The sequence below is a fragment of the Nipponia nippon genome, unplaced genomic scaffold (genome assembly GCF_047370975.1).
Source record: "Nipponia nippon isolate SJK-2023a ecotype South Korea unplaced genomic scaffold, ASM4737097v1 scaffold_3, whole genome shotgun sequence".
NCBI classification, from domain to species: Eukaryota; Metazoa; Chordata; class Aves; order Pelecaniformes; family Threskiornithidae; genus Nipponia; species Nipponia nippon.
The window spans coordinates 14,819,688-14,840,699 of record NW_028262347.1 but is presented as its reverse complement, the minus strand read 5'-3'; the positions used below and the strand labels follow the sequence as shown (position 1 = coordinate 14,840,699).

General features: G+C 36.7%; 1 protein-coding gene across 7 annotated transcripts in view; it reads left to right on the top strand.

The window, feature by feature from the left end:
• Window positions 1–21,012, top strand: part of ORC5 (origin recognition complex subunit 5) — a 76,962-nt gene that overhangs the window by 33,581 nt on the left and 22,369 nt on the right. For all 7 annotated transcript variants that reach the window (XM_087765761.1, XM_087765759.1, XM_087765762.1 and 4 more), the window contains one exon: window positions 1,068–1,178. In XM_087765761.1, coding sequence (XP_087621887.1) covers window positions 1,068–1,178 — 111 coding nt within the window. The remainder of the gene's footprint in view (window positions 1–1,067; window positions 1,179–21,012) is intronic.

Below are 21,012 nucleotides of genomic sequence, written 5' to 3'. Positions count from 1 at the left end.
GAAAGTAAAATTCATAGAAGAGCTGAGGTGGACAAGGGCCTCTGCTCTAGTCCAACCACCCTGCTCAAGCAGGGTCACCTAGAGCAGGTTACTCAGGACCATGCCCAGTTGGATTTTGAATATCTCCAAGGATGGAGACTCCACAACTTGCCTTGGGCAATAAGTTGTAGTGTTGAACTGCCCTCAGGGGTAAAAATTTTTTTTCCTATGTTAAAATATAATTTCCTGTATTACAATTGGTGCCCATTGCCAAGTTATTCTACTCATGTTCTAGACCATAAGGCTGTTATTAGAGTGGTTTAGCATTTAAGATGAGGAACTCTTGTTATGACTTCACACCTCTGTGAGCAGAAGAGAAAAGGCTTTGGCTAAAGGGATTCAAAGAAAGTGGATACATTGATAATTTTGCAGAATCATCTCTTTTTATGCTTTTTCAAAATGCTAATGCTGGTAAAATATTTGTCTTCAGTAAGCAAAACACACAAAAATATAGTTAAAAGTTGTTTGATGGTTTTACAGATTTTTAAAAACTATTGTTCTGTTATGTGCAGTTTTTTGTAGGTGATCGTGGATTATAGACTGACTGTAGACTAGAATAAAACTAAACCTTTAAATTTTTTCACTAGCTAGAAATTCTGTGTGCTTTTAAGAAGCCTAACTTGTCTTACTGTTGATAAACTGTGAAGAAAACTATGTGCACCTTGAGAATGCCATAAAATGTAGTCTTTCTTCTTTAATCCTTAGATTGGGCAAGGTAATTTAATAGGGCAAGTAAATCTATAAATCTAGTGACAGGAAATTTGGCATCAGATCCTCTGTTATAGCTCAAAAATGTTCTTATTTATTGTGCAGTTTGAACTCTTGCCGTGTTAAACAGAGCTCTATGTCTATATCTTTATCTTCATCAATAAGCATGTATTCAGTGTTTTCCATAATATGTAAGTGGGCTGTATGAAAGACTACTGTGAATTATAGTGCCTCCCCAGAGACTAAAAAGATGTGGAAATAACATCTTGTGGTACTCCAGGAAAGATCTATTGGATTGAAAAGTCTTATTTCTGTTGCAGACCAGCAATCACCTCCTTGGGCCAAAGCCATTTCCCCTGGACAGATTGCTAGCAATATTATATAGTATTGTGGACAACAGAGTTGCTCCAACTGCAAATATATTTTCCCAGGTGAGTGTGTATTTACTTTCTTTATTTCCCTTTAACTGACTGGAATTTTTGAAAAGGTTTTACATTGGTTTTTTTAAGTCATCATTCTAATTAAGTGTAATGAGAAAGCAACAACAACAGTAATCTAAGTTGAAGGCTCAGAGTAATATTTATCTGTATTACTAGCTATGAATTCAAGACTTTATCTGTGTAATGGTCTGAAACCTTCTAATAGCTAACTTTTTCCTGATCCTGGACTGTGATCTGTGTTGATTAGTTCCTTGGCTTCTCATTGAAGTCTGTTAGCCTGTTTGCATTTCAAGTTAAGTGTATAAATGTTCACCGTCCTATGGCCAAAATTGGTCACCTTGTAACGTGTGTTACAAAAATGTAGTGATGAAGAAGGAGCAGAGGGAAGAATAAGGTATTTGCAAGTGAAAGGCGTTTGCTGTCATATATCTATCTTAGGGATAATGTTTTCCATTTGGACCAACTGTAACACTCTTGCAGAGGAGAGTCAGTATCCCGTTTCACTAGATGGCAGCATAACTATAGAGTTGAGTAGAATTAAGTAAATCTAGAGTTTTCTCTAGAGCTCTGGGTTTGTCAAGTGTAAATACCTATTCTATATAAGTAGAGATAGTTTTCTATTGTCAACTTGTTTCTTAGATCTTTCATGTCCACCTTAGAAGATCTCAGTTTCTTCCCTGCTTTTCAGCTGTGCTTAACTTTTACTTGTAGAAATATTTTCTACCTTTCCTTGTTAGGTCTCAAATTTAACCAAGGATTGTTTAAATCTGATGTCTGTGTTCATGTAAAGTTGTAGGAAACATATGCTCAAGATACCTAAACAATTTTGCTACTGCTTTAATCATCGCTGTTCAGTGTTCACACTAACGTTTGGCAAAATTCATCTCTCAACTTTGTTCAATAACCAACCATAAATATACATATTGTAAAATCAGGCAATAGAGAAGCTAGAGAATTGTAGTACTTTAATCAGTGGTATGTGAATATCTTTGTTAATAGTGGTGGGGATCCAGGTGCTTTACAGATGCAGCAGGCAACTTACACCTTCACATAATGTTTTCTCTCAAGCTCCTTTAGTTAAAGTTTATTATGTGATCTGAGGCATGAGAAATTATTAGACAACAACCTCAAATATCTGTTAATATAAGCATTTACTTTTTTGTAATTAGATGAGTGAGTTTTCAGCTTATGGTCGGCACCCCTTGAGAGGTCAATGGATTAGCTTTCAGAGGTGTTCAGGAAGTGGCTGAAAAAATCAAGTTTAGACACATTTATGCATCCTGTACTTGTTTCTTGCCTTTCTTCTGTCATCTCATGGCACCTCAGGAATTCACTGTGCTTTCAGAAGGAACCCTAACTCTGTGAGTATTTCAAAGCTATGTGAAGTTTCCTATGGGCAAATGCCGTATGAAGGGACAGCAAAGGTTGTTGGATCAGGCAGTTTCTGACCAGACTTTGGACGATGGCTGCAGCCTTGTAGCTACTTATAGCAATTTTGGAGTACAAAGAACACAGGGACCTTAGTGTTCATAAAAATGCATAAATTTGGCCAGCTATATCTATTCACTTTTTTTCTGGCTTGTGTCAGACGTAGCCTGAGATAATTGCTTTTTTATGAATGTTGTGGTGATTCTTTAATTCACTGTACTGTGAAGTCAGTCGATCAGGTCTGTCAGTCCAGGTATTGGTCACACCCCTTTCCTTACAGGATGCTGGTGTTGTGTTTTGCTTTAGGTAGTGCAATTTTTGATTTAAGACACGAAGTGTTGAAACTGAAACTCAGAATACTGAGTCTTGTTTAATGATGTTAGTTTATCAACAATGATTGACCTACGTTTAGTTCAGTAAGAAATGGAGTCTTATGAGACTGTTACAGAAACTCAGAAGAAAATAAGATACAATTCAGGTAATGCTCAGATTGGTTTCACATGAGCTCTAAATCTACTGAATGATTCATCACATAGGTACGTCTTGTTTTAAGCCTTTCCTTCTTTCTTTCTCTCTGTCTTTCTTTCTTCAAGCATTGGAAGTCACTGTCACTGTGATCTTTCAATAAAATTTCATTTTTAAGATGGAAAGAGTGCAGCCTTTAAGGCGTAAGATGTAAGAACAGGCAAGAAGCAAAACAATCAACTGTCCGACTGCAACTGTGAAATTTAGAGCTTTGCCTGAACTTTGCCAGTCTCAAGGAGCAAATTTCAGTTTACTTTAGTCAAGTGATGTGAAAGGGAATGATGATGACAAGACTGGGAGCACTACATAGTAAAATTTGTGTGAAGAATGTTAGCTGTACATTCTCTTATTTTTGGCTATCAAAAATATCTTGGTATACTTAAGCTGTGAATGTATGATATAACAGTGTTTTACAGTATATTTTCAAAATTAATATGTCTGCATATTTAACATACATGCCAGATGAGAGAACAAATGTCATTATTCCAATGCACAGTTAAGTAGCACTGAAGACATAGTTTGTACATGGAGTTTAATTCCCCCTTAGACTACATTGCAGAATGAAAAAATTCAAATAAATGCTTCATCCTAATTTAGAGTGTACGCTAGATGGCAGTGTTATCAAAGAATAGCTGTAATTCTTTATTTTTCTGAATATATGCAGATGAAGCTATAAAGATATAAGAAAATATAAAGATATAAAAAGGTTGTATCAAACCTTAGCTGGATTAGGGCTAAGAAGTTGAAATTAAATCTGTTTATACCAAAATAAAATTTTATAAATTATTTTTAAAATATTTTTAATTATGAAAACAATTTTTGCATTACATCTTAATTAAAAATTCTTGACATGTCTAATGTAAAGTAACATAAAATACAACAGAATTTAAAATAGATTTCAGAAGTAGTTTAATCTAGGCATAATATTTAATTGGGTTTTTTTTCCTTGAATAATTTAAAACAATTTGTGTTCCACTGATTTTTGCCATTAGTTATTCTGTAAATATATTTTTCAAATAACCCAGCTTCTAAATATTTACTTTATCCGTAGCAATATCAATGCATTTTACTGTTAGATACCACAAGCTTTTATTTTCTTGTTTGTGTATGTGGCATGGAAATCATTCTCCAATTGTGCAGAAGTGTAAAATGTTTTAAATCAAATATTTGGCTTCTTAACTGATGCAACGTTAATTTTATGTGCTCTTTAATTTGTAAACTGAAAGGCTGTACATGAACCAAATACTTATTCATTCTCCCCATGTACTGTCAGAAAACAGCATGCCTTGGCTTTAAAGTTGATCAACAATCTCAGTCAAGATTCAAGAAGGACTAGCAGGTGCTTTAAGATCTGTCATGTTGCTGATTTCATGATATTTCTTATTGCTTCTTGTTTCTGTGCATAATTTCTATTCACATGAAAATTCTGGTTATTAGCTTTTCAAAAATGAAACTTATGCTAATAAGCAGCAAAATTTCAATTTTCTGTTTAATGCTAGGGTTTATTGAAAATGTTTCATTTTTACTAAATACAATTTCAGCTTAAAGTCCGAATCTTAATCTAACTTTTGCCTTTAATGTTCATTAGTCCTTAAAATGGTCTCATACTTTTCTCAAATAAAAAGTTATCGTGTTCCTGTCAGAAGCATGATCTTTGCAGTTGATACAAGACTAAGTTTTTCCTGCTGTAACTTCTTGCTGTAATTGGGTTACATGAGAGAGAATTGGGGTCATTCATTTAGTTTTTCCTCACTAACTACTACAGGGGAGTAGTACCAGGAGAAAAACCCAAACATGCAAATTTCTACTTCTGCAAATGAAAATTGTTTCAGTTACCCCCTTAAAAGTTGAAATTTCTCTTGGTTTTGTGCTATTTTTGAATAAAATTTTTACACGTCTATTGAGGATTGTTTGAGAGGAAGTTAAAGTAAGGGTTTGTTTTTTTGTTTGTTTGTTTTTTTAATTTTAGAATATTGATGTCTGTACATATGTGAATATAGGTCTATATTCACTTGAGAAGTTTTCAGTGCTCCTTTTGCTCCAGAATATTCACTGGTTTTTTTAGTAGTTCTAATTTGTCATGATACTGTTTTTTAACACGTTGTATGTTACTGTAACATGTCACTGAATTTCTTTGTTTGAATTTATTTGCTTGGTTTTTAAACCAAGAGATAACGGAGGTTAAAGCACTCTTGATTTCTGCAACCATTTCAGGGGACAAGATCTTTAAATGTTTTTCTTCAGATGCACTTTTGGGTAATAACTTGACAGATTGAAGATGATATTGCCACCACCACTGGGCAGTTATGTTCTGTGCCTGGGACAGAACTCGCACAGTTGATGTTCGGGTTGGATATATGGCTAGGTCGAGCATGTGGCTGAAGTATTTTAAAAGATAAAACATTATTTTTAATGATGAAAAACCACAAATGTACTTTCACACAGTGCTAAAAACAGTGCAACTATGGGGTATGCAGTCTGCATCCTGCAACAACAGATGGGTCATAGGGTTTCCTTCTCTAGGTACAGCAGTTGATTCTTTTTCAGGCTTAGGGAACAACCAGGAGTATGATTTGCGTGTCCACATGGACCCACTGTGCAGAATATGAAATGTGCATTGTGTCCAAGTGCAATTATTACAGAACGGAGGGATACAAAGAAACTTTACAATGCCTACCGCAAGTGCATTTTGCAAAGGTTCTGAGAGTCTACTCAGTTCTGGTTTGTAGAAGAGTAGTATTTTGTTTTAGGTTTCCCATATTTAGGCAGAAATATAACGTCATTCTCTTTATAAAAATGTGCCTTAGTATAGGACATGAGTGAATTTATGCACGAAACGTCATGCAAGAATTATCAGCACCGATTTAAATTAAATCAGCTCATTTTACATTGAAGGAGACAATGGCTGTTATTTTCATATCACAACCAGTAAGCAAGTAGGTATTTTTGTTGTTATGGTTTACGTTACAGTTTACTAGCCAAAACTAACCAATACTTTTTCCTCTACCAAAATGATTTTTCAATTGGTTCTTCAAATCAATTCAGTTCTCCTAACCATCTTTCATTTTCTAGATGTTTTATCTTGCTCCTGCTTTCTTGTGGAATATGCTTTTCATAAAAAGGATTGACTAGATCTACTTCTAGTTTTGAGCTATGATGTTATCTATATTAGGTAAAATGGAATTAAACCCTTTGTCTTGCATACTTTTGCAGATTTTATTCCTGTTAATACATACCTGAATGTTTGGAAAGACATCTATGCAGAGAGGTGTGATAACTTCTCAGAATATAGTAGTAGCTGAAAATTACTGAGTAGGTAACTGATCAGTAACTTCAGTTCTGTTTGCATTTTCACTCTAATGCATTAGGCTGTTAGGTCATCTTAAAAAAAGTTTGGTCTTTACTTACATACAGAATCAGGTTTGGTTTTACTGTTACTCATTATATTCAGCGAATATTTTCAGGTAGTTGTACAGTTAGAATTCACTTCTGATTATAGTGCATTTGGAATCAAATTTCTACAAAGCCTGTTTATCTCTGTGGGTATATGGTGACACATCAGGTATCTTACACATCATAATCTACATTTCATTTGTTAGACGTGTCTTATCTCTTTGATACTGGATCTAAGAAAAGCATCTGAATTTCCGTAAGAGTACAATAAATTCCTAAAACTAATGTAGTTATAAATGTGTAAGAATTTGGAATGAGGGTTAACAAACTTAAAATTTTCCAATCTGGCAAAATGATAAATAACATTGTAAATTGTTGGCCACAGAGCAAGAGGTTTTTATCTGAAGTTAGAATAAATCTGCAGATATGAGATTTAGTGTGTTAAGTGCCGATATGATATGGGTCTATTAGAAATACACAAAACCGCTGATGTACATAGTGTGCTTCCAGCTGGAGGGAGCCAGAGGAATGTAATTTCCTTTAATTAAAGCGGGGGGGAAGAGTGCCCTTTCCTGGAGCGTAAAAATCTGAGAGGTTTGTTTTCTTTTTGTCTTGCTTGCTTGTCTGCCTTACATGGCTAGATTAAGGAATAGCTAATATTATATATATAAACTGGAACAGTATGTGGCAATTTACCTGCAAGATTTCTTTGTCCCTGTTGTGTTAGAAGCATACTTTATATCTTGCTTTTTCAAGTGAGAATTTGATATTTAAACTGCCCTTTGCCAACTATGGTAAAATTCTGATTGCAAGATTGGAAAGATGTCTATTTTTGTCGTCTACTTATTTGATGAAGGGTTTGCATTTATTATGGCATAGTCTTTCTGGACACCAGCTACCCACATCCCAATTGTAGTACTAACTCTGTTAGTGCGTTACATTAGATCCCCTTGATGCAGCAACTTTGATAAAGAGGAACACTGTCAACTTAACAGTTTTTTTCCAAATGGAAAACACTGCAATTTCTTCTACAAGCTCAGATTGTGTTAATGTTTGAAAATACTGAGTTTTCCATTCTACACTTGAGAAGTCTTGGCAGAATGAGAATTATTCATTTTTGCTAGCTCAGCTGTTCCTGTACTGTGTTCCAGCTTTCCTTGCTGTTGCGGGGACTGCTCATAGGAGCATTTTACATCTGGCCTGACTAGAGTGTTTAACGCTAATAGAATACTCTCCATTGAAAAGTCAGCAGGTAGGTGAGTTTCCAGAGAAAAAGGTCTGGTTAAAAATGCATGTTGTGCTACACTATCCCCTTATTATGAAGCAGAATGAAGATGAGTGGGAGCTGTTTTTATTTTAGAGTGTGTGAAAAATAGAGAACATGCTCTTGTACTGGTTACATGTCCATAAGTAGATTATTTTTTTTTGTCATTAGTCTTTTTGAAAACAAGCAAAATGCTGGAAAAATGAAAGTTCCTGCTGATTTTGCTTTTTCTTCTCTGAAACCACTTGTCTTTGCTTCCCCTTTACTGTGAAAGTTCTGAAGTGTTGTGCTTGTCTTTTTTCTGGATAACCAAGTAGAGTCCGTGCTAAAATTTTACCTGAAATAATTGAGAGGTTTGTAGCAAACACTAGCTATGTGCGTGGGATGACTTCTTGGTAGAATATATTTCTGTCCTGCTCTCAGATAAGCTTAGCATTCAAAACTTCACGATTGAAGTTTATATTGTGGTGAGATTTCTTGTTTCCTTGTTGAATGTTTAAAAAAAAAAAAAGGTTTTTAATCTCGTAGATAATATTGCAAGCTGATTCAAGACATAATTACAGTATATCATGCGTCTGAATTTGGAGAGTGTCTTGCTTTGCTTTATACACCCATTAGGCAGTACTGAGCATCAGTACCTCAAAATTAGCTAGAGATTCAAATAGTTGTATATAAAAATGTTGGCATATTTGTATAATTACTTCACATGTTGTTAAAATGTTGAATTATTAAGAAGTGAACAGTCAGAAGTGAGATGATTGTAAAAGTTAGTGTCTCTTGGCGTGATCATGTAGATTTTCTTAAATTTTGTTTCTGGGATATAAACAAACATACTCTCATGTATTTCCCTATTTTCATAACTTCTTGAGTTCTAGACTTAAATTACAAGAGAGGATGTCGTCAGCCTCTGCTTCTGCCCTGTTGATTTAACTGCAAATGACTCTGCATTTCACTGTCCTTCTCTTGCTTCAGAGAAAGGTACATAAAATTACACAGCTTAATCCAGTCTGGCCATGGGAGTTGTCATCCCCAGAATGGTCCTGCTGTAACTTCTTGCAGGAGGGAGCATTTACTTTTACAAAAAAAATGGAACAAGATGGAAAAGGTCTTAAAAACTTCTTTTTTCTTTTTTTCTTTTCTTTTTTTCTTCATGAGAACTATTAAGATTTATGGTATACCTCTCTATCTAGTCTGTCAGAAGACCTTTGCTTCATAGCCTCCCAATGACAGGAATGATCAAATATAAACCATAGACTCTGGGGTTATCTCATTCTCATTACTGGTCCATATAAACTTCCCCTCCTGTTTCAGTGCGAGTGAAGATACATAGACACATCTTGCCAGCACAGAATATTTATTAGACTTACATAAAGTCATATACAACATTCATACATAATTTGTATATCCCTTGCAGGCTTATTGTCCAAACAGGTTTGTAATGCAGCCGTTTGATCCTGTGACTTCATGGTTGCCCATACCTAAAAGATTTTTTAAATTGTTAGAACAGCTTTCTTAGCGGTTGGCAAATTTGTAGCTGCATTTTTTTAATATTATTACTGTTGTATTTGATCCTAATGCCTATATGCTATTATAGGTGTATCATGCATCAGACACGTGTTATTGTTTTGCTGGATCTGTCTATTGATTAGAAAGCACAGTAATCTATTGATCAGTACTCTGGTGATTTTCAGTAGGTTTGGGAAGATGGTGATAAGAGGTAATAAATAACTCTTATTTTCTCATTCTCTGTTATTGGTCATTGGACTAATCTGGCAGACGTTCATGAGCTGAAATGGGAACTTAATGCGATGCACAGCATGGTGACATAGGTTAGCACTTTAGCACTGACTATGGCAGCTTGAGAGAGCCTGCTGTTAAGCAAAAGGAAAGGAGAAAACATTACTTACTTTTAACCAAATAGCTGACTATTTTTTTTTTAAGTCTCAGCATGGCTGTGAATAAAAATAAAAGTATTCTTAGTTCAAGTAGTACTTTCTAATTAAAATTGTGAAGAAGCTAATATGCTTGATTCCTTCTAGTTTTAGTTGATACAGAAAAGATCTTTTAGAAAAACTAATTATGATTGAGCTATGTTATGTTGTTCGACCTAGTTTGATCTTGTTTTCATTTTGGGGGGTATACTTTTAATACAGCTTTACAATCTCTTGGGAGTCTTTCTTAATCAAATTCTATTCTATTCTATTTGAATTCTTTCTTTTCAGTAATTTAAAGTAGAAGACTTATCTTATTTCTGTGAAGAGCTTCTGGTAATAGTGCCCCGCTTGGCACTTAATCTATGTCTCAAAAACACTTAATGTATTTAAGAAGACAAATTGTTGTGAATTATTGAAAACCAGTTTTATGGAAGAAATTTTGGTTATGGCAAGAGAAATGCTATTGAGAGGGAGGGAGCGAGGACTTCAGATGAGATTGAGTTCATCAGGAAGATAAAGGGAATTCCTAAATTTATTCTGTCTTTTATCTAGAAAAAATGACTCATTTCAAAACTTTCTTTCTATTTAATCTTAGGTTTTTATTTCAGTAGTATCTCTCTAAGAATTTGCAGATTCATATAAACCACTAAGTAGCTATATGTTAAGGCTTTCTAAAATTGATTTACAATAAATTTATACTTTTCAAATACAATCAAATAAAAAATGTGATTTTGAGGTAGGTATGCAAGTTTGCTACAGTAGTGATGAAGTTTTATATACTCTGAATCTGTTAATAACTTTCACGAACAATTCTTGTGGCCCTGTGAACTTAACGTTACATATTCCTTTGTGCCCTTCACATGTCTTAGATTGCATGCTATATAACATGGGGAATCCAACAGTTTCTTTAACTTCTGTTCTCTTGGCGCATTATTTGTAAACAGTATTTGAAGCTTCAAATTTTAACTTATCTATGAAAATGTGTTAGTGTATAAAAGCAGTAAATATGAATACATGAAAGACAAAATAAGAGTTTCCCTCCTTCCAAACTGTCCTTTCCATCCCTTCCTTTACATACTTATTTAGAAATTGGTTTCATGTATTTGATGGAAGGAACATTGTTTAATACTCCAGGAACAAATTCACACTGTGTTTACATCAAGCAGTTGCAGCTGAAGCTTGTTAGTGATTGCCTCCCAGATTTAAAGAAAAAAAAAAATTCTTCACTGTGGTACATGAACTCCTATTGTTTGGAGATAAATAATCGGCTCATCCCCTCTTTAGGGAAGAACAAAGAACATAATAGTACATCTGGTTCATCTGTTAAGACAGCAAAGATTAATTAAGCGAGTACTGCACAACCTCTCTTGATAGCATATATATCTAAAACCAGCCTGTATATGAGAAGTTTTTTAATTGCTTTGCTTTAACCATTCAGTGTATGCACATAATCTATTCCAGAATCACCAGCTATTCATAGAAATAAGTTAGGACACAAGACTAAGATAAGGTAAATCAGAGAATTAGGGTAGAGTTCATTAGTTCTCTTGTAAATCTCTTGATTTAAGATGATACAACTAGGAAGATACGATATAAGACTAGAAAGAACCTGCTGAGCCCCCAGGTGACATCATTAACACGCTTCATAAATTTTGTCTGTCTTTTTCTTAAAAATAACTTGGCTGGTTTATCTGACAATTTGGATCACAACCTGTTTGAGGAGATGAACCATCTCTTTATTGAGCATTTGTATAGAACCTGGTTCAGTCTGCTGAACAGAGAGCTTTGGCTGGAACTCAGGAAAAGAAGGAGAGTTTATGGTCTTTGGAAGAAGGGGCAGGCCACTCAGGAGGACTACAAGGACGTCGTGAGGTTATGCAGGGAGAGGATGAGAAGGGCCAAAGCCCAGCTGGAACTTAAACTGGCTACTGATGTAAAAGACAACAGAAAATGTTTCTACAAATACATTAGCAACAAAAGGAGGGCTAAGGAGAATCTCCATCCTTTATTGGATGCGGGGGGAAACATAGTGACAGAGAACATGGAAAAGGCTGAGGTACTTAATGCCTTCTTTGCCTCAGTCTTTAATAGCCAGACCAGGTGTTCTCTGGGTACCCACCCGCCTGAGCTGGAAGACAGGGGTGGGGAGCAGAATGAAGCCCCCATAATCCAAGGGGAAATGGTTAGTGACCTGCTACACCACTTAGATACACACAGGTCTATGGGGCCAGGCGGGGTCCACGCAAGGGTACTGAGGGAGCTGACGCAAGTGCTCACCAAGCCACTTTCCATCGTCTATCAGCAGTCCTGGCTAACCGGGGGGGTCCCAGTTGACTGGAAGTTAACAGATGCAATGCCCACCTACAAGAAGGGCCAGAAGGAGGATCTGGGGAACTACAGGCCTGTCAGCCTGACCTCGGTGCAGGGGGAGGTCATGGAGCAGATCATCCTGAGTGCCATCACGCGACACGTGCGGGACCACCAGGGGATCAGGCCCAGTCAGCATGGGTTTATGAAAGGCAGGTCCTGCTTGACCAACCTGATCTCCTACTATGACAAGGTGACCCGCTTAGTGGATGAGGGAAAGGCTGTGGATGTTGTCTACCTGGACTTTAGTAAGGCCTTTGACACTGTTTCCCACAGCATTCTCCTGGAGAAACTGGCTGCTCATGGCTTGGACGGGCGTACTCTTTGCTGGGTGAAAAACTGGCTGGATGGCCGGGCCCAAAGAGTTGTGGTGAATGGAGTTAAACCCAGTTGGTGGCCGGTCACAGGTGGTGTTCCCCAGGGCTCAGTACTGGGGCCAGTTCTGTTTAGTAAATATCTTTATCAACGATCTGGAGTTGTTTAGCCTGGAGAAAAGGAGGCTGAGGGGAGACCTTATCGCTTTCTACAACTACCTGAAAGGAGGCTGTAGCGAGGTGGGGGTCGGTCTCTTCTCCCAAGTAACAAGCGATAGGACAAGGTGAAATGGCGTCAAGTTGCCCCAGAGGAGGTTTAGGTTGGATAATAGGAAAAACTTCTTTACTGAAAGGGCAGTCAGGCACTGGAACAGGCTGCCCAGGGCAGTGGTTGAGTCCCCATCCCTGGAGGTATTTAAAAGACAGGTAGATGTGGTGCTTAGGGCCATGGTTTAGTGGTGGGCTTGGCAGTGCTGGGTTAATGGTTGGACTTGATGATCTTAAGGGTCTTTTCCAACCTCAATGATTCTATGATTCAGTGAAATATAATTTCAAAACTAGAACTATCCCTTGTGGTCAAATAGTTACATTGAGTGTGCCTGTTACTTCACTTCCCTGGTGGCCAGAACTAATGTCTTAATTCTCGGTTTAAGACTACTCAAGGCCAATTTTACCTGCTTTACTTTTTGCTGCCATTGTCTTTTAGCCTAAATAGCTTTACTTGCTCCTTGGTGTTTACATCAGCAGAGTTGTAAGGACACAGATGTCCTGTCAAGATCTTAATTTTACAAGCCTTCACTTATTAAATGTCTTTTACTTCCCTGCACATACAGTAATGAATATAATTGCAACTTCAGTAATAGCACAAAAGATGGTTCAGAATCACTGGTCAAAGAGTTGGCTATAATTTAGTGTTCTTTGTCCCGATATGCTCCTTGGACTAGTTCTGATATGGTCCCTGTCCTCCTCTCCCTGCCTAACGTGCTCTTACATCTCCCCATCTAGATTATGTTCTCTTATGTACTTACACCCCTCCTGTCACTTCAGTACAGATGATTTTGCTGTATCACATGTGAAATAAATTTGTAGCATTGTATCTGTACCAGGGACCCCTTCCAGTTTTTTATGAGGTTGTAAAGTACTGAGGCTGTGTACATGTACAATGTTAGAGCACAAGGCAGCAAAATGGTACATTATGTTGGATCACTTCGGTGAATATTTGTGCCGTTTCTGCCCTGCCAGCTCCAGTCAGTTCTCGCTACTGACTTTCTACTTGATATCCCTCCTCCCCCAAAGACCCGCTGCTGCTTTCTGTGTTTGTTGGATAGGGGATAGTGGGGCTTGCCACAGTATCTTGGACAAAAGAAGCAGCTGCGTTACAGTTAATTTGAAAGAGAGGATTTCAAAATATGAAGCTTCTTGACAAAAGAGTGCCTCTTGATAGATGAGGAATAGTTAAGAATTGACATAATCTCTCTTCTCCATTTATGGAAATGGAAACTGGAAAATATTTGGGGGGAGCAGTGTGGAAAATTGATAGCAGGGTATGAGTAAATCTCACTTATGAAAAGTTTATATTCTCAGTAAACATTGCAAATATTGCTTATTTAAAATATGAAGAGTGACAGAATAAGCTGAAACAAATCCTACAGTGGCTCAGACTTGGAAAAGCTTGATTCAGAAAAGTATGTTTTTACCAAAAATCCCTGTGATTTGGCTAATCAACAGGTGAATCTGCCATGAGATTGATTATTATTATTATTATTTTAAAGGCTGAAAATGGTGCTACGTATCTGAAGGTGCATTAGGTGCTGCACAAGGTCTCTGTCCTTACTACCTTACAATTTAATCTCTCACATGCGGTGAAGGAGGGCGGATGACAGAAGAAATAATGCGATGTTTTTTGATGAGATTGGTTCTAGCTATATATAAGTGTCTGCACAGTAAAAGTATATCCGAGCTAGTCACTTAGTGTGCTTTTCTAGTTAATGGAGAGAAATAGGCATGCAGAGAACATCATCGCATGCACCCTGATGTGGACCTGAGCATGTAAAACCACTCTGTTTATGAAAAGTTTTAAAATCTGTATTCGGTTACAGTGAACCATGTCCTGATGTACTGATTTTGCTCCATCAACTAGAAATGAAGTCAAGACAGCCTCAGATGCAAATATTTACATTGTAGCTATCTAAAGCTATTCTATCCTGAAGGATTAAAAGGTGTTTTCTCAGTAATTATTCTGAATTGCTTGTAAAACAAACAGAAAAACCCACCATCAAATATCCATTCTTGGATGGTCATATTCCTTGTAAAAACGTTTGCAGAATAGGGGAAATGATTTGCAGACCTTCCCAGTCGTTCCTCCTGTGGATTAAGTTGGCCAGTTATGCTGCATTGTGTACTTGGGAAGAGCATGTCCAGGGTTGCATTGCACGGCTGGCAAGCTGGCGTTGGCCTTCCCATCCCTTTTTGCTGGACTGCTTTTGACTTATTCCTGAGAACAAGTGCCGAAACCCTGTCTTTTCAATGACAAGGTTTTCCTGGTAGAAACTTCTTTTGCAGAATTCTGTGATGATGATCTGTCATTTTACATCCTTGAAATTGCAACGTGAACCATATGTCTTTGAACTGTATTTCAATAACAGCAACTACAGAACAGCTCAGTGTCTTGTGGAAGACACTCTGAGAGTGATCTTTTTCCACATAAGAAAGCCAAATATGTCAAGAAAGGTAGAATCTTCTACCTTTGTTGCTTTGAAATATGAAGAGGCAAAGTATAACCTCTGCAAGTGGAATTCATAGAAGAAATACAAAAAAATGAAAGGCCACTCAGTTATTTAAATTTCAGCAAGTGTTTTAGAGGTAAAATTTAAAAATACGACTTAGCTTATTCAGAGTGGATTTTGGGGCACAGCTTAAGAACTGAAATTAAAATTGAAATATTTGAAGACAGTTCTAGATCAGATGAACAGATGCTGATCTGTAAGTGTGTTTCATTAGCATGTGATGGGGCAACTTTAACTTCGTTCAGATGAACATCCGTTACCCTGCTGTTATCCAAGGTAGAGAAAGGTCTTTAAAAAAAAAAACAAACAAAAAACAACAACAACAACAAAAACCACAAAAAAAACCAAAAAAACCAAAACAGCCAAACAAACCAGTACCAAAAATTCTGTATTTTAATCTTCAAATTATTGTCTTGTTTTCTAACTAATATTTAATTCTGAATATGATTATACATTTATATACGTTGCCATTTCTAACAGGATATGATGCTAGGTCTTCATAGCAATTCATATAGAATATTGAAAGGCATCTTTCAGTGTGCATGTTTTTGCATACATATTTTTTTTCCTGCCTGCTCACCTTCCATGAATGTTTCTTGAAATATAATAAAAATGAAGAGTGGGAAATTCATCATCCTTTTATGAACATGTTAAAACATTCTAGTATGAGGGGTAGAATATACAGATAGAACATCTGTGCCTTCTGAAAGCTTCTGAATTCAGCCTCTGGTTAGTAGTGAGTTTAAAAAAATAAGAGGGGTGGTAGCTGGAGTATTTATTAAAAGGCATAGAGAGGATGAAGACCCAAGTTGATCTACTTTAATAATTGAAGAGTGCTGGATATGTTGTAGACCATCTGTAACCTACATAAAATGAACTAGAGGGCGTTCCATGTTCTAGATGTCTAGGCAAGAAATATGAAAGAGAATGTCAAAAGATGAACTAACAAACCATATATACATAAAAAAAACTTTCTATAGTTTATACAGAGAGTAAACAGATTGACTTAAGAGATTACCACACAGACATGAGAAGAAAACTGAAGATTGTTGTTACAAAATGATCTTTTCCAGCCTTTTTTATTTATTACTAGCATATGGCCTAGGAAGACTTTTTGCAACAGATATTTTCTAGCCTGGAGTGGCCTCTAATGGATGTATAACACTGATGGTGTAGAGAAAAGCTTTTTAATAATTTGTGTGACTGTAGTGCTTGTGAAAGATGCTAGACTGACAGTCTAGAAGACTGGGAGACTGAAGTAATCTGTTCTGATTCACTGAACAGGTATAGCAGGAGCATCAATGGCATAATCTCTCTGTATTGCTTTTTAATTGTATCCTGAAAAGTCTGTCTTTTGTTTTTAGCTGACTGCCTATTAGTTAATCGTGACAGAGGCTTGCCAGTTAACTTCATCCTAGATACTTACCTCTTACAGGTGAGCTTTTGACATAGCTAAGCTTTTTGTTTAAATTATCAACTTGTATCATAAAATGCAATGGGCTACCAGTAGAAGTAGTGAAGGGGGAAGGATGGCTACCTGGGAACACGTGGTGACTGGCTGACTGGAGCTGTCGCATGGTAGGCTGGTCTGCCAGTCAACACATGCTTGGCCTGCCTTTTTCCTTCCCTCCTAGACAAAGCAAAAAGCATTGAGGCCTCGCTGGTTTTAACCTTGTGGCAGGTGTTTCAGGGGACTAGCCTGTGGAGTGCTATTTTGACCACTTCATTTAGCATGTTTTCTTTGCAGCCATGACCAGAACCAGACCACTTCTTAATGACTGGAAGAAATAGAGAGGTACAGGTGGAGAGTTAGCATAGCAATATCTCCTTAGCAGAAAAGAAATCTCCTTTTGTCACTTCTATGATTAGATTAACAGCTCTCAAACCAATATCTGATTCTCATCTCCCATACCATAAATAGCCCAAATTTTAATTCTACTCCATGTCTGGAATTCACTTCAGTCAGCCAGACTGTCATCCGATGAGAGCGAAGCCGTCTTGGTCTGGCTTGGGTGAGGCTTTTGTAACTTTACATTGTGCTCAGGCACTGGGGATAGCTCCGTGTGTTGGAGTGGTCAGGAAGAAAGGTAGCAAGCATGATAGGAATAATCAATATGATAGGAGATAAAAAATAATGCTTGAGGTCTTGATTTAATTTTCTTGTTAGTGGAAGTGTTTATGCAGAGACTAAAAAAGACAAATACAAAGAAAAAAGATTAATTATCTGTACTCTGAAAACCAAAGGTGTTTGAGACTGCACAAAGTTGATGGTGCCTAAAACCTGGAAAAACAGAGCCAAACATAAAAATGAGTACTGTAAACAATTTGAATTTATTAGGCACTTATGCTTATCATATTTTTAATAAGCTAAAATGCTGGTCTCTAGTGCAGGTAATTTTCTTTTTTTTTCTTGTGGTTGTTTGACATAAACAGAGGAGAGATTTGAGCCTGATGTTTTATTACCAAAAAAAAAAAACCAAACCAACAACAAACAAAAGAAAAAACACCACAAAAACCTACACACATCAGTGAAAAGTCAGGATAAAGTGGTAAATTCAAGCTAGCATGCATAAGTGAAAATGACCTGAAATAAAGCTGTTCAGAGAAAGGAAAATAATTGGAAAGTAGGAACACTTAAAAGAAGATGTAGGCATGAAGAGTGGCAAAAATTAAAGGCTAGAAGGGAATGACTTGTGAAGAAAGATTAAAGGAAATGAATACATGTAATTATTACTTATAGCTATCTCTGTGCTTGGTGATGTTCAGATGAAGAGAGATGATCCCTACGCTAATTTGGCTAAATAGCTACCAGGGGATGATGAAAATGTCTGAAAGTATTTATAGGCTTCAAGTGCCAAGAAAGGATTCATTTAGAGGAGTCCAAAGAGGTCTAAGTAGGAGTGATGAAATAAGATGAGGGGAATCTTAGCTTTGAATACCGTAAAAAAAAACCTTTCTATTGGAGATGTTAAAGTGTGTAATAGTCTCCCCTGAAGTTTTGGTGGAATGCCCCACTGCTTGAGCTATTGAAAATGATCGTGGACAAAGCATTCAGACATAAACTGGAGGAAAGCGTTCTGTGTTGGAGGGAGGAGAGTGAAGATGACTTAATAGATATTTTCCATCTCTAATTTCTACGATCTCACATGGTATAAATTGACAAAATAAGACTCATGGTACACTAGTGAAACATAATTTATGTAAATTTGCTTTAGAATAGGCATTAACCTTGATCCTTACTTCAGTTCTGCATTAAGCCTTGCCTTTGATACAGTAATCTTAATTAAAACTGAATATTTCATGATTTAACTCCCTCGGCCTCGTGAGCGGAACAATAATCTTATCTGTATTACCTATAAGAGTGCTATCCATATAAAGTATCTATTGCATCCAACGATAGGCTTGCTTAAGGTCATATTCATATGAATAAAAGTACTAAAACACAGGGGTTTAATTTGTTTAAAAATAATTCACTCTTATTTTACAACCTAATGTTAAAAAGCTAGTTAAATAACTTTTCCTGCATGTTGAATTAGGAAATGTTGTACTAATAAATACCATATTCTTCTGGAAAAAAAAATAAACCTGCATGAATGAGGAAAAAAGTAAGTATTGGCAGATGTGATGTGTGTCAAGTGTGTCATCATGTAACTGTCAATCACTGTCATCTTCATAATACTTTTAACTGGATTTGCTCAGGTAGTAAGAGAAAAGCTGCACATTTTGATGTTAGATCCTAATATGTTTTAAACAGGAAGAGGGAGGAATTGGAAACAAGGGGCCATGTATTCATCATCATCTGGGTGTTTTGGGTTTGGTTTTTAATGTTTATTTGTTTTGTAGCAATGTTAGAACAAATGAGCGCTGTTCTGGAGAAATACTGGAACTAGCCCTACACTCCAGACACGTGCTGACGCGCATACATGCAAGGTACATCCTTAATATAGAGGTGCTCTGTAGTCGAAGTCCCTGACACAGTACAGGCATCTTCAGGTTGCTCACTGCTTATAAATGGAGACATTTGGAAAATGGCACTTTCCAGCTTCTGAAAAGGTGTGCAAGTATTTGTCTTAGTTATTTTGTAATACTTTAAAAACTTTTTTTAATTGTATCTTTAGATTGTTTAATATGTAATCATAGTTGAGTACCTTATATGAAATGACACACAGGCGTTGACCTGATCAACTTTATAAACTGATTGATAGGCCAGGACACTTCTCGGTCGCTGTCGGAATCTACAGTAAATGTTCAAGGAAAGAGGATGTGGTATTAAGTGACAATACTTAATAAATATTTTTAAAATATTTTTAAAAATTAAAAAAAAAATAAACAACTTAGTCTTAAACTGCAGAAGGCAAGCAAACATTTAAGTATCCATCTGGAAAGAATTTGTGTTGAAACAGGCCGTCTATTTCAGAAATTCTTTAATTCTTTGTTGAACTTAAGGTGACAGACTTAATGCTTTGGATAAAAATGCAGTTGTGATAAATCCTGATGTCGGGACTACATCTTTACTGAGTAGCTGGCTTAAGTGATAATTTCATTTGTGTCACTGGAATCTTTAGTTATGTCAGGTATTTGGATGACCCAATGTAAGTCACCAGTGGTTTTCTTCCAAATATAAGTCTAACCTCTTGGTTAAATAACAGTTGCCAGTCACTTTCATCAGTACTTGAGATACTTTTTTTTTTTTTCATTGTCTCAGCTTTTTCTTTGTCAGATCTAAATACTGAGTTGCAGCTGTGGTAAGCTGGGCATCCATAAACATAACATATATACTGCTATCTTTACTTCCCATTCTGAGCACAAGGAATGTAGCAGTGTATATTTATTGTGAATAATGGTCATATAATTGAGATGGTAAAAAGTGTATTTTTGGGCACAGCTGCCTTCCTGACAGTCCATTACATTATTGGATTCTCCTCTTACAGAGAACCTGGGGAACAAATTTGGAAAGTTGAATACACTTATTTGTTGGAGGAAAAAAACAGAAAGTGAATAGTTGTTAATACTATATTACATCTGTAGTCCTGCCATTAGATCTTTATAGGGGAATTGTAGCACCTGATAGTACTGAAGAAAATGAAACTCTCCTGTTTCATAGCACCATTTCCATGCTCTGTGCCTGTATCATCTGTGGCATTCTCAAATACAGCATTTAACAGTTAGAAAGAACGTGGGAATTACCGGTGCTGTGTGCATCCCTGGCACCAGAGGATGTCCTGTGGCTGGTTCCAGAGAGCCCTAAGGGTTAAATGCAGTTAAGCCTTTCCCCAGCTTTCTGGGAACCTGGCAGTGGCTTTCTTTCAGTTGCTTTGTAATGGGGGGAACAATACCTGAATTCAGCCTTGGGTTGTGTTGGAGAGGGGGAAGGATGCAGGTTATAGTGTCAGAGGCAGCAGTTGCACTCGAGCAGTACCAGCAAATGCTTCACCCTATGGCAGAAAAAAGTGGAATGTTAACAAGGCAAGTCTCAGATAAGACCATATGTATGTAGGGTTTTGTTGTTTTTTAATCCATTTCTCTCTGCTTGTGGTTTTCTTTTTAGTGAAATTAATCATGCTGTTTTGAATAGGCTGCATTCTGCCACTGGGAACTGTAACTCAGGCTCTGGCTGGTGATGAGCCAGCCTAAAGGCAGGGAGACACATTTTTTTGTGGATTGCAGTCAGGCAGAAGTGCGAGAGTCTTTTCACTTGAAGAAAATAAGCATTTAGATACTAAAAGCTAAGCCCTGAACCTAGATAATGATGATAACTATCCTCTGAAAAATCTTACAATGAGGTATCATTTCATTAGTCAACTGAATGGAAAT